The 24,843-nt window shown below is 43.7% G+C and overlaps 1 protein-coding gene and 1 long non-coding RNA gene across 7 annotated transcripts in view; one reads left to right on the forward strand and one right to left on the reverse strand.

Annotated features, from left to right (window-relative positions):
- Positions 1-24,843, forward strand: part of LOC127046830 (uncharacterized) — a 727,940-nt gene that overhangs the window by 215,133 nt on the left and 487,964 nt on the right. The gene's annotated exons all lie outside the window — the stretch shown is intronic.
- Positions 1-24,843, reverse strand: part of NRG1 (neuregulin 1) — an 834,377-nt gene that overhangs the window by 195,577 nt on the left and 613,957 nt on the right. For all 6 annotated transcript variants that reach the window (XM_050944360.1, XM_050944358.1, XM_050944356.1 and 3 more), the window contains exons 3-4: positions 17,336-17,513; positions 5,329-5,453 (exon numbers count right to left, since the gene is read on the reverse strand). In XM_050944360.1, the coding sequence (XP_050800317.1) occupies positions 5,329-5,453; positions 17,336-17,513 (303 nt within the window). The remainder of the gene's footprint in view (positions 1-5,328; positions 5,454-17,335; positions 17,514-24,843) is intronic.

Consider the following 24,843-nt stretch of genomic DNA (forward strand, 5'->3'; position numbering starts at 1 on the left):
CCTTATCCTCCTCATCCATTCTGGAGCGGTGCTGAAGTGGTGACACTGTTCTTCCTACTCAAATTGCACCATTCAAACAAATGCAACTAGGTCCAGATCCTCAGCTGGATTCCACTGGCTGCAATGTAGCTGTGTTGATTTACGCCAGCTGAGAATCTGGCCCACAATTCCTAGCTTGGCCTTGTCAAACACACAAGAGAGGGATAGTCTGGTCTCTTGCTCTAATCAAACCTCAGACTGATCAATATAGGGCCATGAAGGGATTCTTCTTTCACGAAATGCATTGCACAGTTGGCCAGGTGCATTATGGGATTTAATGGTTGTAAGGCTGGATTTCATTTATGATTTTATTTGCCTTCCTCTTAAGCATCAGATATTGGCTACCTGCAGAGGCAGGATAGTGGATTCAATGGAGTAGCCTATGTCCCCGTTTGACACGCTGAATGGTGTTACAGTACAACACCATTGCGTTACACTGTGAAGAAGTCCACGCATTAATGAAATGGTGGCTGCACATCACCATTTCCAAACAGGGATGCGTAAAGTTGAAATCAATGCAGGGTGTTCAGTACGTTTGAAAATACAGTTATTTCCTTCGGTGTCTACATATGGATTTTGGTGTGTAACTTTTGGAAGACACATTTGAAAACTCTGGCCTTAGTTTATATTACTGTATCAGTCCTCTTTTAGTTAAAATAATCCTTAAAAAATAATAGAAGTAAAAAGTGTGCTGCAAGAATCCCTTTGCATAAGAAAAGTGACAAATTAGTATATGAAAAGCAATTAGCACAATGCACTCAAATCCCAGTGCTCTCTATTTATAGATCTCCAAAAGAGTTTGGTGCATCTTTTCTGACCTCAGTTACAATCCTTCTTAGGGAAGCACATGTGAAAAGTAAGGAGGCCGAATAAGAAGGCAGTTTGTACCCTGTGGGCAAGTTACACTCATTATAAATGAAAAGAGGACAGAAGAACTGCTGCATACCATGAAGACTGCTAGAAACTAGAAATTGTATTTTTTAGAATATTCTTATAATTTGATTTTAGTTGTATTTTTTAAATTTAAAAAAATCTATGCATAAGGCACCCTACATGAGAAATTCAAGTTCCTTTAATCTCCAAACAAATTCTACAAGACGATCTGTCCAGTCAAAGCAGGAAGAAAAAAAGATCCAGCACAAAGGCAAACCTGATAGTCTTCAGGCCCACATTCCAAACACAAGGGGACTACTTTGCACTTGGAAGGAGAATACAGAAAACAAAAAGTAGTTGTTAAAACATGATGAGTAGACCCAAGATCAATCAAAAGTAGCTAACTAGAACAAAAAGGGCTTCTGAAACATTCAAATGGCAGCCAATGAGAGATTCCTGATGGATCTCCTTGGGAATGGAGTTCCACATGCGACGAAGACTTACACCATCTTGTTGCTGAATGAACCTGGGAACGGAAAGCAGACATGACCCAGCCAACCTTATCTACTGGGTATGGACTCATGGTGAGATGCTTCAACAGATCATGGAAGGTGGGCTTTGACTCCTTTACTCCTGTTCCATGAAGGAAGCAAACAGCCATACACTTTAACCTCCAGATTAATTTCAAGGGAAGCTCAGTTAGGAGTGCATTACAGTAATTGATTATCTTAGAGATGACAAAAGTACCTGGCAGTTGCATTGACCATGAGGATTTCTGAATGTGTTTTCAGATGGATTTGTATGCGTGCTTTGGTACTTTGGAGAGGGATATTTTAAGCATTTAAATAAGGAATGAAAAGCATGCGTGCTAGCAGTGGGGACCCATGTCTGACAGATATAGGAAGGTTTTCCAGATAAAAGCTAGTCCCTGCATAATGAGCACATGTATTCCCAGAAGGGGCCTCAGAACACTTTCCACAACCAAAAAGTTTCACCTAACCAGGTGTCACTACAAAAGGTAGGGAGGACTCACTGTCCAAGAGCAATTCCCAGCTGCGGGGAAGGAGTGGAAGTTCTGAGGTTCCTATAAAGAATCTTGCTTGGAGCTTTATCTTTAGATTAGACTCTGACCAGACAGTTAAATTCAAGGAGTCCTGTGGCACATAATATGTGAGCATGTAATTAAAGACTGTACCATAATGCATATACCCAAGGGGGGCAAATTAAGGGTCCTTTGGCAACTTTATTTCTGGCATTTCCCAACTTCTAAGGTCTTCATTTTGCAATCCTAACATTTTTTGTATGCAATTTTCTAGATCTTTAGAAATTTTCTAGATTTTTACCCCAGGAATTCCATTAAGCTGTATCATATTGACACCCATGTGAGCATTAGCAGGGCTGGAACCTTTAGCTCCACAGCACAGACCTCTGCTGCTTGACTTAATGGAGTAACTGATAACAGTAACAGGTTGTAATGCTCTAGGACAGTGGTTCCCAAACTTTAACAACCTGTGAACCCCTTTCAATAAAATGTCAAGTTTCATGAACCCCCTCCTAAAAATGAATATTTCTAGGTATTTTCTCCTTTATCTGAGTATAACTTATAAAAGCAGTGATCTTGGAAATATAAAATCTGTTTTCATAACACGCTTACTACACACTATTATTATTTATCATTACAGTATTTTTATCACATTATGAAAGTGGCAACATTCTTCTCACTTTTGTAGCTTGTATTACTTTGAATAAGCCTGTTATAAGACAAGGCTCCTATGTTTCATCAAGGAGTATCAGATGTGAAACAGCATGAAGATATTTAAGAAGCCAACTCAAAGAGTTCCTCCTACACAAGCATTCAGGGCTTGAGCAGTCCAGGCACAACGTAGGTTACAACAAAGCTTACACTTGTTCTTCATAATACTTTTAAAAACAATACTAGCTGCCTATTTAATTTTAAAAACAGCAAAAAATATCCACCTCCCTTTCCATTTCTTATAAGGAGTCTTGAAGTTTAAATCTCCTAGTGTGATATATGTGCTTGATTTGATCTGCTTAGCTGCTGGTTCCTTGCTGCTCGGAGTCCCTAGGGAAGCTCTGTCCTCCATTAGGGCATTTTTCCCTGAGAATCCCCTGTAACATTTCGTGAACCCCCAGGGAACCACTGCTCTAGGAGGAACACACTTTGCCAGTGGGTTTCACAGATAATTACTGACAGCAGAGGAATCCTGGGTTACATTCCTGGTTCTGAAAGGGAATGTACTCTAGTGGGCTCAGATCCTTCTGCCCCCTTTTCTCTCCCAAGCCCAACTCCTTCTGTCCCTGTCATGTCTCACCTCCCCCATCCCTGGCTCCTCATGCCAGTCTCCTTACCTCGCCAGTCTCAGTCTCCACCCCCTGCCCAGACACTTTATCCTCATCCTAGTTTCCCCCTTCGGACTGCCCATCCAGATCTCAGTCTTTCCCTCACCCCATCATCTCATCCCCGACTCCCTCCCCAAGCTGCTTACCCAGTCAGTCTCAATCTCCCCCGACACAAGGCTCCTCATTTGATCTCAGTCTCCCTCCCTTTCACCACAGCAGTCCCCAGCAGCAATTGCAGGTAAAGTCCTGATCAGCCTCTGCAGCCCTGGAGTGGAGCATACTCAGTGGCAACAGTGCATGCCCAGTCTGGGCAGCACCTGGAGCTGTGACTGGAGGGAGCATGCTCAGTGCAATCTTTGGAGAATTTAGCTGCCAAATTCTAACAACTCTCTATTTACTATAGGTGAACTGAGATTTTTCAGATTTCTACTTTGAACAGATTTGGGTGTTTTTTCCAGGGAACAGCAAAAAGGATATCCCTGGCAGCAGGACAACTGCCACAGCCACATTTCAATCCCTGCTCCAAAGCATGGAGGCACAAGAACTTCTCAACTAAGTGGTTGAAAGAATCTTTGTGACAGTCTGTATCCCTATGTTCACCCCTTTTTCAAGACTACAGTAAATACTGTACAAAGTATGCCTTGTGAGATATCATTTGAAAGCTCATAATTTACTGTTATCGGCTTATCAAATTTAGTTTAGATCTAGGGTTCAGCCTCTTTAGAGGCACAAGAGCTGGCTGCAAAGTCTAGACCAGGACCAAACTTTCCTCAAGTTCAGGAGTATTTGATATATTAAATCTATTCTATTCTATTCCATACACACACACTAAGTCATTCCACATCCATACGCTAACAAAAAAGCCCAAAGACTTACACTGATGACAAATAAAGATTATAGTTTCATTTTCCAGTTCACATGGGACTTACCTCCTAGTTCAGGGCACAGTGTGCAACAAATATGCATTGCATTGTAATGATGTCTTCAAATTCCATCACAATAAGAGACAAAAGTTGTCTTTTAGTTGTTGTATTGATCTAATCAGGTGTATGGTCCCCTCACCCTCAAAGGCCTCCTACATGAATTTCAACTGTGAATATGTTTTAATTACTCAACAACAAGTCCAAGAAACAGAATTTAAGCACATACCTGCAAACTGGTCATAACCAGAAAAAATATTGTGAAAAGGTTTATATACAGTGAAACAAACTACATTTTGCTAGAAGCATATGTCACGATTCCTACCAGTGAAACAGAAAGAAGCTTTGAAAAATATAATTTTGTAGCTTCAAATGACTTTGAATAAGCTTGAGAGCTCTGCTTGCTCAGATCCTCCAATCCTCAAATCACAAGTCTGAATGACAGTATATGAGACAGGCTTATGTCTATGAATGACTTCAGACGTTGATCACGTAGACTGCATTAGAACATTTCTCTCACGTGCCAGCTGTCAGGACAACTATCGACATGTGAAAGGAGAGGGGGTCACATTCTGAAGCCATATAAATAGCACTTAGAGATGAGGGCTGGTTTTTAGTGAAGGCACCGGACTGGGACTCAGGAGATCTGGGTTCAATTGCCTGCGCTGCCACAGACTTAATCTCTATGTGCATTCAGTTACTCTTTTGTATAATGGGAACAGGAATATCCTCTTTCTTCCACCCTTTGCCAGTCTTGTCTGTTTAGATCATAAGGTCTTTGGTCCCGGGGCTGAGTCTCACTGTGTTTTTACAGCCCCTAGCACAATCGGGTGTCAATCTCTGTGGAGTCTTCTGGGTTCTACTGTAATGACGACTCAGCTTGTTTGCATAATAAGGGCCAATTTAATCTAAAATCAGTTATACCTATATCAGGCCTAATGTTTTTTAATTTATTTTGTTTACATCACAATAGACTTAAGTGTTTTCATCTCTATTTTGCTTCCAGTGTGGTCTAGTGAGGACGCACCTCTTTCAATGCTTGCAAAGCTCTCATTCACCTGCAGACCCTTTTGTCCGGATGGCTCTTTTAATGCAAGTACTTTTAAACTGCAATAAACAAATAGCCACATCTTACCATTGGTGTCCGTGATGGTAATGCTGGCTCTGGTGCTGTCATTCCCTAGTTTGTTGCTCACTTTGCATGTGTATTCCCCAGCGTCCGCCAGCGATGCTTTAGAAATGTGAAGTTCCGAGTACTTCCTGTGGAATCAGGAGCAACATGTTACATCTTTTATCCGAGTAGTAATCATGACAAGCAGCTAATGTATTTATCCAATGAAGAGATTCATCTTCTATCCTCTGACTACGCCAGTTTATCCCTACCAGAGTTTGGAGAACTCTGTAGAATAGGCACAGGAAAGAGCTGAAAGAAATACATTTGTTTATACTTTTCTGCTTGAGAGTTCTCATTGTTATTAAGGGAAATCTATGAACACCAGCCTTCTCCCTTCAAGAAACTGGACCAGGAGGTGCTCCGACACCACGAACATGGGTGCTGTACAAAATATAGATAGATTCTCCTGTCACTGAGGTTCAGGCTGCCAGTAGCAGAGTTCTGTGCAAGTACCGTAGCTTCTAGCATCTGAATAAATAATTATGAGATAGCAAGAAGCTCTTTAAGCAATCTTTGAAACCCCACTAGGAAATCACTGTCCAGTGTTAACAAAAAATTGTGGACAACAGTGCAATCTGCTTGAGGCTACATTTTGTTCCTGACAAGGAGATGTAATTTAATCAGTCTCCAAGGTTTTAAGATTAGATTTTAAAATGCAGAACTCCTGCCTGGTCATTTATTTGGTAGGAGCACATTCTAGTGTCACTCAGCAGGGCCCTGACCACAAGTAACCTCAGTAATTCCATTACCTGGACCAGTCATCCTCAGCTCTGTTTGGCCACAGAACAGGTACAGCACAGGAGGTTTAGGAATAGGCTTCCTCACAGTGCCAGGCCAATCTGGTTTAGCCCTGCCTAGGGCAGATCATCTCTAAGGATGAGAGGGTAATTCACTCTTTGCTCTCTCTACTGAGAGTGCCAATATGGTCGAAATTTGGGGCCACATGAAGTGGTGGTTGTTATATTGTGGACACTTGTGAACTCCCAACAGAACTAAGGCCTGTACAACACCTCAACTGTAGGTCAACAGAGCGACACTGCTTGGGGTGTGAAAAATTCACACCCTTGAGAGAAGCCATCAAGCCAACCTAAGCCCTGCTGTAGACTCTGGTAGGTTGATGGAAGAATTCTCAAGGGGTTGATTACTACAGCGATGGAAAAACCCTTCTTTCGCCGCGGCAAGTGCCTATACTACAGCAACACAGCTGCAGCACTGCAGCTGGGCTACAGCCCGAGAGTCTGAACTCTCTGCACACAGGGTGCTAAGCAGTCCTCGAACTGAAATGATGGTCAGGAAGGGATGAGCTGGGCTGGATTCAAATTGGAGGTGGTAACCTAGAGGTAAAAGGCTCTATTTACCCTAGTACCAATCCCCAGAGACAACCAGCGCCCCTTCTCAGCTCTTCCTTGTGGCCTATTGGTCTTGCAACAGTATGGAGCAGTTGTTGCTAAGTTGCTTAAGGTTTCCTGTTTTCACACAAAGGGCTGGTCTACACTAGGGGGGGAAATCGATCTAAGATACGCAGCTTCAGCTACGTGAATAGCGTAGCTGAAGTCGAAGTATCTTAGATCGAGTTACTTACCGTCCTCAAGGCGCGGGACCAACGTCCGCGGCTCCCGCTGTTGGCTCTGCTACTGCCATTTGCGTTAGTGGAGTTCCGGAGTTGACAGGAGCGCGCTCAGGGATCGATATATCGCGTGTAGATGAGACACGATATATCGATCCCCAAGAAATCGATTGCTACCCGCTGATACAGCCGGTAGTGAAGACGTACCCAAAGGCACAATTGTGGAGGGGACAATTCAGAACAGCTCCGATGCTTGCGGGGGGAAGAGGGCGGGAGAGAAACAGTGCCAGGCAGCCACTGCAGACTCAAGCCATCGGGGAGACAGGGGGCTGTAGACCAGCAGGCCATTAGCAGAGGAAGAAGAAGTCATAGGTCCAGGAAGTAGGGGTGCAGGGGGTGGGGCCAGCAGCCAGGAACCGAGCCCCAGGTCAGATGAGGGGTTGGGGAGCGGAGCACAGGTGGAGCACTGGAAAAAGGGCACAGGCGCAGGAAGCACCCCCAAGGTTTTATGTGGGGCCCGGTGCCCCACTCCCCAGCTTCATGCATTAAACCTGGGGGTGCTTCCCGTGCCTATGCCCTGTTCCTGGCCCTCCGTCAACTCTTTGCTCCCCAACTCCTCACCTCACCTGGAGCTCATGTTCTGGCCGCAGACCCCACCTCCCACTCCCAAAGCTTAACTCCAGGGGCCCCGTGCCTGGTCCCACGGCCGAGGCTCTGCTCTTGGCCCTGCACGTGGGGTCCCGGCTGCTGCCCCCAATGCTGACTCCTCGCCCTACACTCACCCCCAGCTGTGGCCTCAGCCCCATTACCCCGTCCAGGTCCCCATTCCTGGAGACACAGCCCTGCTCCCAGCCTCTGCGGGTGGGCGGACAGGAGTTAAGAGGGATGGCTCTCAGCACCCCCACTACTAAAAATGTTCCAGCGCCACTGGAAGAAGGAATTGGCCAGTAGAGCAAAGCAGGGGCTGGCAGAGCCTAGGCAGGCTAACTCAGGATGCTACATCACCCCACTGATAGGCTGAGAGGAGGCCAGCTAAAGTTGTGGAGCCAATTCATGGAACAGTATTCACTGACCCACCTTCCTGGCTGGATTCAGGTGGCATGATGCTGGCTGCTTGTGGATGATGGGGGATAAGAATATGTTAGAACACGAGAACGGCCACACAGGGTCAGACCAATGCTCGATCTAGCCCAGTGTCCTATCTTCCAACAGTGGCCAGTGCCAAGTGCTTCAGAGGTAATGAACAGAACAGGTAATTGAGTGCTCCACCCTCTGTTCACTCCCAGCTTCTGGCTGTCAGGGGCTAGAGATACCCAGAGCGTGGGATTGCATCCCTGACCATCTTGGCAAACAACTAACAAATCTATCCTCCATGAACTTATCTAGTTAGTTTTTTGAACCCAGTTATAGTTTTGGCCTTCACAACATCCCCTGGCAACGAGTTCCACAGGTTGACTGCAGGCCCAGCCTAGACCAAATGGCTCAGCAGGTGAGGAGCATCTTTGGCACTCCCCCCTCCATTTGTTAAATGTTTGAATATCTTATGAGATTTTATAAAGATCCAGAACATTCTAGGTGGTTAGTGAAAAATGAATCCACATACAGAATACCTGAAACATGTAACTTCAAACATTCTATTTTCCTTTTTTTCCACTAACAACAAAATCAGCATCCCAAGCCTGGTGCCCAACTGGTTGCCTGAGTCACCTGCCCCTAAATCCAGCCCTGATTGACTGTGCATTATATTGGTTGTTTTAAACCTGTTGCATATTAATTTCATTGGGTTACCCCTGGTTTTATGTCAAGTGAAGGAGCAAAGAACACTTCCTTATTCATTCACTTTCTCCATACCATTCATGATTTTACAGACTTCTATCATATCCCCCCTTAGCTGTCTCTTTTCCAAACTGAAAAGTCCCAGTCTTTTTAATCTCTCCTCTTATGGAAGCTGTTCCAAACCCTTAATCATTCTTCTTGCCCTTCTCTGTATCTTTTCCAATTCTAATAGATCTTTTTTCAGATGGGGCAATCAGAACTGCATGCAGTATTCAAGGCGGGGCATACCATGGATTTACATTGTGGTATTACATTTTCTGTGTTATTATCGATCCCTTTCCAAATGTTTGTTTTTTTGGCTGCTGCTGCACATTGAGTGGATGTTTTCAGAGAACTATCCAAAATAACTCCAAGATCTCTTTCTTCTGTGGTATCAGCTAATCCATACCCCATAATTTTGTATGTATAGGTTGGCTTATGTTTTCCAATGTGCATGACTTTGCATTCATCAACGTAGAGTTTCATCTGCCATTTTGTTGCCCAGTCACCCAGTTTTGTGAGATCCCTTTGTAAGTCCTCACAGTCGGCTTTGGACTTAACTGTCTTAAGTAAATTTGTATTGTCTGCAAATTTTGACACCTCTCTGTTTACCTCTTTTTCCAGATCATTTATGAATATGTTGAATAGGACTGGTCCCAGTACAGATTTCTGGACACCACTATTTACCTCTCTCCTTTCTGAAATCTGACCATTTATTCCTACCCTTTATTTCCTGTCTTTTAAAGCAGTTGCTGATCCATGAGAGGACCTTCCCTCTTATCCCATGACATGGGGATAAAATTCTTACAAAAGCAACTGGAGAATGCAAAGTACTGCAGCTTAGGGTTATAGTCCTGTGCAAGACCAACATTCAGCTGCACAGGAATAAAAAGCACAGTTTCAATAGTCTCTCATATTTTAGACTCCCACCCACATTTCAGCTTCACGTTGAGGGGTCTTCTTTCCTCTCTCTCAATTATCAAGATCCATGAGAACCATCTATGCAGCACTTCTGGCAGAGGAACAAACCCTCCGCTCTGCACAGTTGTAATTCTTCATTAAGTTTAAGTGATATCTTGACTTCGAAAAAACAGTGAGGTCTAAACTTTTAATTTTAGAATAGAAAAAGGAAGTTAGGAGATGAAAATAAGTCAAATTAGTTGTGGAATTCTAACAAGCCTGGCATTTTGTTATTTTTCTTAGGTGCAAAATCCATAGCAATGGTTTCCAAATCTGAGAAAGAAACTGAATATTCACAGCATCAATGGTTTTATAGGTATTATTGTTAGCTAATGTTACAATTTAAATAACTGAGTGCACATTCAAACTCATTAATCACTTTAAATGAAGAAGCAGCCAAAAAATTCTGGGCTCATATGCATGCATGCAAAGAAGAAAACCCCACCCAGAGTGCAGTCAAAGCCCAGACTAGAGGAGTGCTCAGTGTCATAGACTGAGGGTCTCAAAGCCGGGTCCTCAGGGCCCCAAGGCAGGGCTCAGACAGCCTCCACCCAGCAGCTTGCTGGTACCAGCAGAAAGTGTGGGCTGGTGGACTCTAGCTCACCAAGGGCACCACCCATATTAGAGGAGACGTCCAGTTTCTCCAGCTGGCTCAGGCTCACTTTGTAAGCCACAATTCGCACAGGAAGTTGTCTGAGCAACTCAGGGAATCCCAGGCTGGCTACTATATTTGACTCTGCCTTCTCATCTGACTTCTGAGCCCTGCTTCAGAACATAAGAACGGCCATGCTGGGTCAGACGAAAGGTCCATCTAGCCCAGTATCCTGTCAACCGACAGTGGCCAATGCCAGGTGCCCCAGACGGAGTGAACCTAACAGGTAATGATCAAGTGATCTCTCTCCTGCCATCCATCTCCACCCTCTGACAAACAGAGGCTAGGGACACCATTCCTTACCCATCCTGGCTAATAGCCATTAATGCACTTAACCACCATGAATTTATCCAGTTCTCTTTTAAACCTTGTTATAGTCCTAGCCTTCAGCCTCCTCAGGTAAGGAGTTCCACAAGTTGACTGTGCGCTGCGTGAAGAACTTCCTTTTATTTGTTTTAAACCTGCTGCCCATTAATTTCATTTGGTGGCCCCTAATTCTTATATTATGGGAACAAGTAAATAACTTTTCCTTATTCATTTTCTCCACACCACTCATGATTTTACATCCCTTTATCATATCCTCCCTTAATCTCCGCTTTTCCAAGCTGAAAAGTCTGAGTCTCTTTAATCTCTCTTCATATGGGACCCATTCCAAACCCCTAATCCAGGGGTCAGCAACCTTTCAGCAGTGGTGTGCCGAGTTTTCATGTATTCACTCTAATTTAAGGTAATACATTTTAACGTTTTCTAGAAGGTCTCTCTATAAGTCTATAACCAAACTACTGTTATATATAAAGTAAACAAGGTTTTCAAAATGTTTCAGCAGCTTTATTTAAAATTAAATTAAAATGCAGATCTTATTAGTTTACTGTGATCCTTGCCCTTGCTTTTCCTTGCTGAGTTTTCCGATATCTGGTGGCATGTATTTGGATACTTTAAGCTGCACACAGGCTTCTGAGTGATCAGTTGTTAACTGGCTGGAACCCCAGATCAGCAGCTGAGGTGAGTGGAGCTGGCGGGTGGTAGGGCTGAGCAGGGCCGGAGGCAGAGGGGGCCTGCGCTAGAACTGCAACTGGAAGCAAGGTGAGTGGGGCTGCGGCAGGGACCCCGGCTGGCAAGGGGTCAGCAGCCGGAACTCCAGCCCGCCCAGCTCTGGGGTTTCGGCGGTGGGCTGAGCATCTCTGCCCATCCCCGCTCGGAGGTTTCAGCCACTGGCTCCTGCCAGCTGGGGTCTCAGCCCACTGCCAGCCTAGGGTAACTTCACACAGGCCAGGAGTGGGCGCTGAGTGGGACCGGCGACAGGACCCTGGCTGGCAAGGAGCCAGCAGTGGGAACACCAGAGTGGCGCTCAGCCTGCCCCGCTCTGGGGTTTCAGTTGCCAGCACCTGCCAGGCAGGGTCTCAGCCAGCTGCCAGCCTGGGGTTCCTTCCCCCAGGCCAGCAGCGGGTGCTGAGTGGGACCCCGGCTGGGAAGGGGCCAGCAGCAGGACCCCCCAGAGTGGCGGTGGGCTGAGCAGATCTGGGGTTTCAGCAGCCAACTCCTGCCAACTGGGGTCCCAGTCCACTGCCAGCTGGGGGAAGGAACCCCAGGCCAGCAGCAGGCACTGAGTGGGACCGGCGGTGGGACCCCGGCTAGCAGGAGCCTGTGGTGGAAACCTCAGAGCTGTGTCGGACTGAGAGGCTCAGCCCGCCACTGCTCTGGGGTTTCAGTTGCCGGCTCCTGCCAGCTGGGGTCTCAGCCCACTGCCAGTCTGAGGTTCCTTCCCTCAGGGCAGCAGCAAGTGCTGAGTGGGACCAGCGGCGGGACCCCAGCTGGGAAGGGGCCAGCAGCGGGAACCCCAGAGCAGTGGCGGGCTGAGCAGCTCAGCCCACCCCACGTGCCATCAAAAATTGGCTGACATGCCACCTTTGGCACGTGTGCCATAGGTTGCCGACCCCTGCCCTAATCATTTTAGTTGCCCTTTTCTGAACTTTTTCTAGTGCCAATATACCTTTTTTAGATGAGGAGACCACATCTGTACGCAGTATTTGAGATGTGGGCGTACCATGGATTTACATAAAGGCAATAAGATATTCTCCGTCTTATTCTCTATCCCTTTTTTAATGACTCCTAACATCCTGTTTGCTTTTTTGACTGCTGCCTTGTTCCTGACTCCTGCCTTCCTGTCCCTGTTCAGCTCTGCCCACTAAGCTTGACCACCACCATTCTAACCACTAGGTCTAACTGCCTACATCCCAGTCTATGACACTATCTCTGTCTGTCATCCAGAATAGCTATCCGTAAGCAAATATTCAAATGAAGCTAAAATGGCAGCCCAAACTGCTGGTCACTTGCATGCAGCATTTCGTAGGTGGTTTCATTTCTAATATCAACAGCCAGGTAAAGCAGCAAGCACAGATTATTTGGACACACAGGTGCCAGGCAGATTTGAAATGCACACAAAGAAGATAAAGAACTGAAATGTTGCCATTAGAAGTGGGCAACTGAGTGAATATTTTACTAACAGGTGAGAAGACATGGACTGGTGTCAGACTTTTCTGAATGGCATTACCTGGTATGTCGACTTATACAAAGGAAATGTTTAGTCTTTTGTAGCAGCCAGCCCACTGGCTTTCAAGCGGGCTTGATGAAATAATGGGTTCAAAATGTCAATATGGGATTTACCTGTGATTATCCCAAGGTGAACAGCATCAGATCACAAACCCACTCCAGCAAGCTAATAGGCCAAGGAAATACTGCACCTGTGACACTTCTGCGGATATCATTAGCTAACAACATGCATCAGGAAATTGCACCAGTAAATAACAGACTGCAGTTTCATCTCCTCTACACCAAAATCTGTTGGTTCTGGTATCTGTTGCTCATACCTTCCCTGTCATTTTAAAGGAAGCTGCAGAGCTACTGCCTCCATTTCTGTTTCAGTAGTTGGCCACTTATTCTGACTAGCACATATTTTTACATTTTGTTTAAAATTTTACATCTAATCTGTTGGAATTCAAAAAAAAAGTTTCTTTCTTGAAATGACTTTGTACTTTCTATTATGCAGTCACATAACGAGCAAAGAGTGGGTGTGTAAAATCTGAAATTAACAAAAGTCACTTTTGATGGTTGGACACTACTTTCAGCCTTAATGGGATTTTATTAATATGGAGAAAGTGTTCTTCTGAACTGTCTGGACTGATGAAGCCAATAACATTAGGCTGCTTTGAATTCTGATGAATCTAGTGCGTGTCTTCTACAGCAGCAATATATCTCACTCGTTAAGCAGCCATTTGTCTTTAATACAGATATTAATTCTAGTCAGCTCAGATGACTCTTCACACTTTAGTTCATATTTTCCATACTTCATTATTATAAAAATTCCATATTAAAATTGGGTATAACAATATAGCAGCCCAAGAATAAGAAATATTTGCCTGCTTGATTATCTTATATCATAAAAACACTAAAAATAGAGAACTATTAACCATTTACATTAATTTAGCTTGGTATGGGAGATTTCTTGTGTTCCTTCATTAATCCAATTTGTACATAATATAATTCTGATCTTTACTGCATTCATCTGCACTGTATTATTTTTCCACTTATTTACTTAGCTTTATAATATGTGTCTGTCCTAAGTATGTGTACAATACAATCTAAACATGAATTTCAACTGAGCCAAAGGCTATGTTCATGATCTTCCTCCAAAACAATACCTATCTCTTCTCAGGTCTGGAGTGGTAGCAGCCAAAGCAACAGCAAGACCCCACTTTCTCCCTAAATTACAATCCTGAATGACAAATTCCTTCAGTTGGGGACACACCGCAGGCGACTATCTCTGAATCTCAGCTAGACACTCTGACCCACAGCACCTCACTTACATATGGAACAAGAAGGCAGACAAACAGAGTCCTGTGGTACAGAGAATGGGAGTGATGTCAGGGCAGAGGAGCTGTCAGTGCTAACCTGTGAGGACTCTCAGGGTATGTCTACACTGCAGTTAGACACCTGGGGCTAGCCTGTATTAGCTGACTTGGGCTAGCAGGGCTCAGGGTAAGGGTCTGTTTAATTGCTGTGTAGATGTTCTGGCTTGGGCTGCAGCCTGAACTCTGGGAATCTCCCACTGCACAGGGTCCTAGAACCTGGACTCCAGCCCGAGCTGAACATCTACACCACAATTAAACAGCCCCTTAGCCATAGCCAGCTGACACGGGTCAGCGGCATGGGTTTTTAACTGCAGTGTAGATATACCTTCACAGACAACCCCTGTGCAGTTTGTCACAACTTCATCACTTTTTCGGTAAAAGCACAGAGCCACTCGAGCAATTGTAACTCTCCCTGCCAGTTTCCACAGGCATATCACCAAATATCTTGTGGGCAGCGGTACTGAAGGCAGCTGATGGATCTGAAAGAATTGGTGCAGGCACTTGATTTGCTTCCACTTCCAGAAGGCCAGTAGCCAAGCAGACCAACTAAGTAAGTCTCTGTACCATATCCTAGCCTAAAAGTAGATTGGGAGGGGTCTAGGAAATCAGAGGGTTCCAAGTATTCCCAGAGTTGCTTCATTAGTCCTTCCCAATAATTCCTCTGTGCCAGGGAAATCAGAGACAGGATAGAGATTAAGTTCCTCAGAATCCAGACACAGTTTCTTGGGCCAAGGCCTAACAATTGCTTCTTTATGAGATTTTGCTTCTATACCTTTTCTAAAAGGTGGCATTGATACTCTCCTCCACTAATAGCCTCAACATCTCCCTGCAAAACTTGGTGAGTTAAGAGAGTTATTAGTCCAATGTTCTCCAATAGTCACACACCAAAGCTCCTCAAGCACATCAAGTAACATAGGGTGAACAACATTGGCCAAAACAGAAGAAAAATGGCATTTGTCACATATGGGCAGCCAAGGGTCAGGTTTCTCCACAATACAGATTGAAATTACTATACTGCAAGAAACACTTGACTCCGCAAATAGGTCTAGATTAGGATTCACCAGGCTATTTACCACCTGGAACGGTTCCACTTACCAGGACTTCACAGATGCAAAGTACAAGGGCCCTTTCTTTACCTCTTGCACAACCCCATGCCAAGAAACTTCAAAAAATCTTTATGTCACAGTCAGTCAGACAGACTCAAGGGGCGGCTACTCTAGCTGTCTCCCTTCCTGCTTCCTGGCACTGGCTATACTGCAAAGCACTGAGAGGACAATGCCGGGGAAGAGAGGAGAGAACGTATCTTTTCAGCCTCATCCATTTGATAGCAAGAACAGATATGCTTAGTGTAACACAAAAAGTTTAAGTGCTGCTATTTGGGTGGAGGATTTGACACACAACAATAAGTGTTCACCCCATCAGAGGAAAATGCAGCAAAATCGTCCACCTTAGTGCAACACACCAAAACCAGCTGTGGTTTGTTCTACAGAAAAGTGTGTCTTCAGATCTGATCCTGTAAAGCTAATAGCACTTTAGCTTGAGCAAGGAGTGCGGGATTGGGCCCAAAATGTCTTAAATGTGCACAGTAGAACGTCAGAGTTATGAACACGAGAATTACAAACTGACCAGTCAACCACACACTTCATTTGGAACCAGAACCTTCCCCCATCCAAAGCAAACACAGTATAGTACTGTTTTAAATGTAAACTACTAAAAATATAAAGGGAAAGTTGCTTTTTTTTCTTCTGCACAGTAAAGTTTCAAAGCTGTATTAAGTCAATGTTCAGTTGCAAACTTTTGAAAGAACAACCATAACGTTTTGTTCAGAGTTATGAAGATTGCAGAGTTATGAACAACCTGCATTCCCGAGGTCTTCTATGGGAGGTTCTGAGGTTCTACTGTACCTTTAATACACCCTTCTATGTAAGAGGGACAAGATGCAAACCAAAACATTTTGTGGAAATAGAATGTCAAACCCTCCTCCATAGATGAGAGAAGAAGCTATTACTTAACTTCTCTCTCTCGCGCTCTCTCGGACTGCCTTCACACAGAAACAATATTCCAGATTTTTCCTGCACATGCTTCAGCAGCAACCCAGTAAGAACATTTTCATCTAATCAGGAGGATTTCTGATAGCTCTCAGATGAGGGCCCAATCATTTGAGGTTCTCACTGCAGTGGGGTAATGTTTTTTTGACCAAAACATTTTTTTTAAGTGAAAAATGCAGACTTGGGTCAACTGAAACATTTTGCAAAATTCTGTCAACTGTGGCAAATTGTTTCAGTTGAACTAAGAAAAAAATATGAAAAAAATCAAAACATTCCATGTTGGCCTTTTTTCAATGAAATGATCTGATTTATTTATTTTTTATTCCAAATGACTTTCTGTTTAGAAATTTCCTTGGATTTTATTTTTTAAAATTTATAGAACATTAAAAAAGATTGATATCTAAATGAAGTGTTTCATTTTTGGTTGAACTAAACGTTTTGTTCAACCCAAAACAATTCTTTTTGACTTTTCAATTCGACAAAAATATTAAAAAAAACTTTTCATTTTCGGATCAATCCAAAACACATTTTTCTTTTGATTTTTCACAAGAAACCGAAAAACTCTGTTAGCCACACAGCTCTAGTTTGGAGCGCCCTGGTAAAGCCAGTGGGAATTGAAGCCTCTCAGAACCACGCAGGAGAAACTTAGCAACTTCCTGGAGCCAGATCCCCTTGAGAGTTTCAAACAATGTGGGACTTCAAACAATGAATGTAAGGTTTTACCAATAGCCTGCACCCAAGAATTATAAGCTTAAAAAAATGTTTCCACTTTGCTATAAAAAACAACAATCAGAAAAAAATGGAGTATTCGTCACGAGATATTCCATTTTTGTTATTACTTGACAACAATATATAAGTCCCAGTGAAAATAAAGAGCTAACCTATTTCTATTAATTCTCTTTCCTTATTTCACAGCATTCATTTGTGGATGCTGAGATCATTAACACTCCCAGTGCTTGGGTGAATACTTCCACTTCCTCCCCCCAGCCCAGCTTGCAAGATGTTTCGCGGTACTTACTTTTGTTTTTTGGAGATCTTGACATTTTCTGGTTTGTTTTTTTTGGTTATTTCTTTTCCATTCTTTAGCCATTTGAATCTGAGAGCTGGGTATTCGGAATTGGCTTCACACCTGAGCACTAGCTTCTGGCCCACAGCGGACTCCTGGTTTTTCAGCTCCTTCAATTTGGGAGGCCCAGCTAAAGAGAGAAAAGAAAGCGCTGGTGATTACGCTGCTTTCGAAAGAGAAAACCATGCTGATTGAAGAAGACCTAGGCAAGCCAGAAAATGTAGAGATAGAACCAAACTAAATGACTTCTAAACCAAAAAATCTCTCATTTGCATGAATTATACTTAAAATGTATGAGAAAGAGAAGATATGAATGGGCACACTGGTGAGTTTACCCTGGAAAGAAACACACACACTTGGCCCTTTTTTGACTTCCCAGACACAAGACAACACAACTTACGCAGAACTAAAATGATGCTCCCATAGTCAATACAGAGATGCAGCCCATGAATACTGGGACTTGCAGCTGAGTAATGATCTATGTGACAGGTCAGGCCTCTTGAAGAAAGACTTCATGCTGGGAACTGTAGGGTATGTCTACACTGTACACTGAGCCCAGATCTGTGGGACCCAGGCTTGGTGTTTCCAAGCCTGTGCTTGAGCATCCATACTGCATTGTAAACCTGGGTTAACAGTTACCAGACCTGGGTCTCACAGAGATGCTAACACGTCCATACTGTTGTATGCAGACCTTCTGACACCGATTTGTGGCTTGAGCTGCGTCCACACTGAAAAATGACAGGTCTTGAATCTGAGTCACAGCAAGATTTAGGCTCTGACCCACCCCTCTAACAGGGTCCTAGGACTTTGGTCCTGAGTGCTGGTTGACCCAAGTCAAAATGATGAAGTCCAAGCTTCCCTTCTATCCACACGCCAAACCTGAGTCAGAGCCCTGGTTTGGGTATGTCTACACTGCAAGAAAAGACCAGTGGCATGGCTGTGACTGGCCTTGGTCAGCTGACTTGGGCTTGTGGGGCATTGGGCTGCAGGGCTGTAAAACTGCTGAAGCCCGGGCTCTGAGACCCAGCCCTATTGCAAGGTTCCCAACTCCAGGCTTCAGCCCAAGCCCAGACGTCTACATTGCAATTTGATATAGTACTGCAGCCACAGCCCTGCAAGCCAGAGTCAGCTGACCTGGGCTCTGATGCTCAGTGCCATGGGTTTTTTAATCGTATATCTCTCATCTCCATGGGCCATACTGAAGGCAATAGAATAAGTAGTGTAAAGCATGTTATTTATTTGGCTATCAGACATTGCCTGTCCAAAGGCTCCAGGTACCTCTGACATGACAGACAGTTTACAGAACAAATATTAGCACAGCAGCTTCCCAAACTACCGCGGGGAGAAGACACTCACTCCGGACAATAATTCCAACCCACATTACACTAAGCTCAACCTGAACTAGCCCCTTCTTCCCAAAGGCCATATTAAAGAGGCAGGCTTTGAAGCACACCTTGGGGATCAGCAGATTAGGGCCATATTGGATTGAGGAAGTGGAACTGAATTCCAGAGTATCAGGCCAGGTCTACACTAAAATGTTAAGCTGACCCAGCTGTGTTGCTCAGGGATGTGAAAAATCCACACCCCTGAGCAATGCCATTAAACCAACCTAATCCCCAGTGTAGACAGCATTAAGTCGATGGAATAATTCTTCTGCATCTCGGGGAGGTGGATTAGCGACCGTGATGGGACAACCCCACCCATCGCTGTAGTGAGTGGTTACACTGAAGCTCATCAGTCTCGTCATGGAGAATGGGCTGCTAGCAGCTCCCTATCTGAACTGAGGTGGCCCCAGCTCCAGTGACCACAGCAGTATGGTACTGGGAGAGCAGGGTCTCTTTTACAGCTATATCTGAAACCATTCAAGGCCGTACAGGTCAAAGCAGACATTTAAACAGCAACAGTGCAGATCTCAGAGCACAAGCACCATGTGCTTATGGTGAGAAACTGCATCCATTAAGTGAACCAATATCCTTTTGCATTAGCATCAGTTTTCAAGTTCCTCCCAGTGGTGAGAACTGTTGCTTTGCTTGTTGTATAACTATAATGCTCAATAAGGAAATGAGGGACCAACATGGCTGTCCCCTGATTTCAACAGATGAAGACGGCTGCAATCTTCTCTGTAGTATGTAAATTAGGTGCTTCCACCCAGATCATGACAAGTTTCCAGTGTGATCCTGTGATGGCAACACTTTTGACTCCCCTGGAATATGGAAAGCAGGGCCAGGATTAGAGCTTTTATTAGCTTGGCTACTTTTCGGAATTTGTATCTCATGTTTTGGGATGGGATGGCAACAAATGCCTGTGCTTGCTATTCTACCCCAGCAAAATTCTGAAGGCACTAATACAATCTTAACGCTGACCCACAAGACATTTTTATAAAGTCTTTCAAGATCTGCATTACTAATATATCTCCAACTGTGCATACTGTAAAATCTATTACTAAGATTGGTAACATTTTTCTGTTAACTTCTTGGAAATGTAAAATAACTTCTTGATCAAAATTTTCCCAGAAAATTTTCATTTCAGTTGATGTTTTCACAGGGTCTTCAGTGAAAAATGGAAACTGAAAACTTTTTTAAAAAACAAAAAAATTATTTAGCTTTTTAGTTTCTGAAAACTGAATTTCCACCTACCCTCAGAAAAAAAAAGGATTTAAAACAAACAAAAAAGCCCAGGTTATGGAAGAACTGAATTGTTTTTGTGAAAATTCTTGAAAAACAATAATAATTTTAAAATTTCTCACAAAAATAATTGGCATTTTTCACCAGCTCTACTAGTCACGTGTGTGCAGACAAATGTGCCATTGAGTTTTGTGGATCGAGATAAGGTTGTCTGTGAAATGGGGAAGGTGAAATTTTCACATCAATATTGTCAATAACGGAGCCGGTGAGCAGCAAAAGGTAAAAATATTTACATAACCTTCCTTAACCAGTTATTTGAATAGTCATAAAACATGTATAAGGGTTATATTAAGCAGGGGAGCATCATCAGTTATAGGGTCCCGGGTTTTTGTATTGGTTGAATTGTCACGTTCTCAGTAAGAAATAAGGGGTTAATGCAGCGGTTCTCAAACTGGGGGTTGGGGCCCCTCAGGGGGTCGTGAGGTTATTACATGGGGGAGGTCGCAAGCTGTCAGCCTCCACTCCAAACCCCGCTTTGCATCCAGCATTTATAATGATGTTAAATATATTAAAATGTTTTTAATGTATAAGGGGGAGTCGCACTCAGAGACTTGCTATGTGAAAGGGGTCACTAGTTTGAGAGCCACTGGGCTAATGTCTTGGATCTTATTTTAATTCAATATTTTCTGCAGAAAATGGCTTGCAGAACTTTTCCCCCCATCAGAGCTGTTAATGGAAAACAGTGTTAAATTAATATGCTCCACTCTTGCCATAACTCCGGAGTTACCAGGAAACATAAAAGTAGATTCAATCAGCGGCAGTGCCCTGCACTAATTCATGGTAACTCGTTGTCTACAGGCCCTCCAGGGAAAGCGGTATGAATTGCACACAGATAAGGAGAAAAAGGAGTGTCTTTTTTCATTTCCAGAATGTTTGTTTGTGTTTACCTGCATCCATGCTTTTGCAGAGTTAACCACATACCTGTCAGGCATATGAAAATGAACTTACTGATAAATTATAGCACGGAATGCTTTACATTTTGACATTTAATAGGAATGCAGCTACCCAGATTATAACTGCAGCTGTACTTCACTCCAGCCCTATCAGTACTTTTGGGGCAGTGTCTGTGGGACATGCATTGATTTGGAAGGAAAGTGACTTTTAGAGATACTAATATCTTTAATGCTTATCTTTTACTGTTCATTGCTTTAATATCCCCTTAAAAGCTTGAAAATATTATTTATTTCCCTGTTAGTTTTGGCCCATTTCCATTTGGTAAGCACTGATTACTTCCCTGACTCTGCTTCATTTGTTCCTGTGCATGCCAACCAGCCCAGGACCTTAAACCTTTTCTGTCAGTAATACAAAATAGTGCCTGTTAAACAATTGGTGGTGGCAGAATGATTTGCACAACATATATATTTAACACTGAGAAGTATAGCCCTCCAATGCTCAAGACGGATCAAACTTTGGACAGAGCTCTTCCAGGAATTTGGGGTCTTGTCTACACTGGCGCTTTACAGTGCTGCAACTTTCTCGCTCAGGGGTGTGAAAAAACACCCCCCTGAGCGCAGCAAGTTACAGCGCAGCTTCCAGCGTCGTAAGCTAATCCCCCCAGGGAGGTGGAGTACGTGCAGCGCTGGGAGAGCTCTCTCCCAGTGCTGGCGCTGTGACCACATTCGCACTTCAAAGTGCTGCCGCGGGAGCGCTCCCACGGCAGCATTGTATGGCTGCAAGTGTAGCCAAACCCTCAGTATCGCAACAAAAGTGGTTGTACACATGACACCAGTAGAAAAATGACAACAAAGCCAGACAAAAAAGAAGACAAAGAGAAACGTTTAAAAGTAACAATGGGAAAGTCCCCAACCAAGCAACGCCCATATTAAGGTGCACTGGGATATACTTTACAAGCATTCTTTGGCTGAGAAACTCATTGAAATACTAGGACAGGGGTTGGCAACCTTTCAGAAGTGCTGTGCCGAGTCTTCATTTATTCACTCTAATTGAAGGTTTCGCGTGCCAGTCATACAGTTTAACGTTTTTAGAAGGTCTCTTTCTATAAGTCTATAATAGATAACTAAACTATTGTTGTATGTAAAGTAAATAAGGTTTTTAAAATGTTTAAGAAGCTTCATTTAAAATTAAATTAAAATGCAGAGTCCCCAGACCAGTGGCCAGGACCTGGGCAGTGAGAGTGCCACTGAAAATCAGCTCGTGTGCCATAGGTTGCCTACCCTTGTACTAGGAGGTTTCATGTTTTAAACATTAAATTAGACACACAGAAAGGCATCCAAATTTAACCCTGAGCCTTCCACACTCCCCACGACTTGCAGACCTCCACTGACATGACAAACTTCACCTCTCCCCCACAAAAAAGCAACACAGGCTATCATGAGGATAGAGATATAACACTGTGAGAAGTCTTGACAAATAGACCCAAAAGGCCCTTGTGTCAGCAAAAGACCAGCAGTGCTAAAGTGCTCTGAGAAAGTTTAGTAAGCAGCAGTACATGAGATGTTAAACCTTCGCTTATTAACACAGACTGACTATCAGGGTTTTCTTGTTAATTTTTCTCTCTGGGGGATGCCGTTACTTTTGAAAGCCCCAGTGTACAATATTGTTAAGGACAAGGAACAAACTTTTCTACATTTACTCTACAAAGCCATGTTGATAACATAAAACCTGAGTTAATCTGTCATTACTGGACTTCGGAGAGTTTGGCAGTGCTGAGTTCTCATCACCTTCAATGTTTGATTGTATAGTTAATCTGCATGGAGCCTCACCACACTGAACAAATTAAACAGCAAACTTGCTAAATGTCATCCCGCAGCAGCACACTTGCAGCTGAAATTCCACGGAGTCTTTCTAGAATAGTACAAAACCTTTTAAGAGTGGGAACACAGGAACGGATTAGAAATGCTTGCCATCACACATGTGTATTATTTGGTGTGAAAAATTGTGATTGACAGTTACGTTAGTAAATGGAAGCCACAGCAGTAACCTCTATCGGTTCTTCAGGATGCTGGTGTGCAGACCACAGCCTACCATGCTGACTAATATTGACTCCTTGTTTCCTTGTACTCCCCTATCTGTATCCATCTGTTGTCTCTTGTCTTATATTATGAGCAGCTTGGGACACAGACCATGGTTTTTTCGTTCTGTGTTTATACACGACCTAGCAAATGCAGTCCATGACTAGGCAATTCCATAATACAAATAATAAAAATAAGTTATGCTCAAGGAAAGAGAGACAGTCACTTAAGACAGAATACATCTACTTCCCAAATCTCCTTCATGCCACGTACACCTCGCCTACAAGATTACAACCAAGCTCAGGGTTATAAACTACAGGCCAGATTTTCTAAAGTGCTCCTGCAATTCCCGAAGGGAGGTGCTGGGAGCCGAGCACTTTTTAAAATCTGGCCACTCCATTTCAACGCATTGAGGCTCCATGCAGATTAGCTACACAACCAAACGCTGAGAGTGCTGATAGGACATAACCCTGCATTGCCAAACCCTCCAGAGTACAGAAATGACCACATCGGAACTGAGCGCTTTGGAAAATCTGGCCCTCTATGTTTAATATTGTGTGACTTGATATTACTGTGCACTTTCATTCACAAAGGCAAACAAAAAGGAAACAGGCAAACCAAAACTGTCTGTCAGTCTAGATACCAAAGCCAATACACCAACAGAAGTCAGCCCTACCTAACCTTGGCACTATGAACAGGAGATAAGCAAGTGATGCACGCGACAAGTACAACTGAGACTCTCTGAATGCCATATGTCTTAGTGAAGCCACAAGGACATTTCTGCAAAAGTCTGAGCTGTAGATGCGACATCACTAGGATTTCAGCTGAAACTTTCAAAGCAGCGGTGCCACCCAGCAGCATCAAGAGCTCTCGTTAAACAGCTTGGTTTATTTTTTGGTGAAATTTTCCATACAAATGTATGGCATGTCACCCAATCGGCATGGATGTTTACTTAGAAAAGTGGAGCTGCTCTTTGAACTTGGATTGGTGCCTCCTTCCTATTCTTTCCTTTCTAAGTACAGTAATCCCTTCCAGAAGCAGTCATTGAAGTTGTAGCTCTTTCCTTGAAATGACTTGTGGAGAGGTATTATTAATCATCTTATCTAGAGCATGGAGACAGAGTCAATTAACATATCCCAGTAGCAGGTGCAAGACGGTGTCACAATGAGGAACCAGAAAGTGAAGCAGAACATTAATCTGAGCATCTATGTTCACTTTCTGAAAACAATAATAAAGCAAAACTAAAAACATTGCATACACGGGGAAAGCACCGTCCTCTGTTACAGCATGTAAAGGGAGAGTAACCCCACCAAAGTCTTGGAATGATGTTTAGGCCAAACTTGTGTGGCTGAAAGTAGAATCAGGCTCATCATGAAAAGGCCTGGGCAGCCTCCACAAGGCAATGCAGCCACACAGGGCATCAGCTTGTAAACTTAGTCACCAGATTTCTGCACTGCAGGGCAATGCTGTAGAGAGAGCAAGCTGAATTCAGAGGCAATGAAAATGAGGGAGAGAGACAGGGAGAGTATGTAACCTACAGATTACAAGTTAAATGTCAACACCCTTAATTAACTCGCTGCCGATTATTTCAGCAGAAACATACAGCTTATCCCTTCACTCCAATCTCATCAGCTACCAAATGCCTCCACTGACTCCTACCCTGCTGCCAAAATCTCCTGCTTCCCTGATCCACTTTCACGATGCCGTTACACATTGTCAATACAAAAATTTGACACTGCAGGCAGAAAACGCAGGGACAGCATAAAATAAACGCAGTTTACATCAGAGTAAACAATCCAGGGCT

This window comes from Gopherus flavomarginatus, chromosome 3 (assembly GCF_025201925.1).
Source record: "Gopherus flavomarginatus isolate rGopFla2 chromosome 3, rGopFla2.mat.asm, whole genome shotgun sequence".
Lineage (NCBI taxonomy): Eukaryota > Metazoa > Chordata > Testudines > Testudinidae > Gopherus > Gopherus flavomarginatus.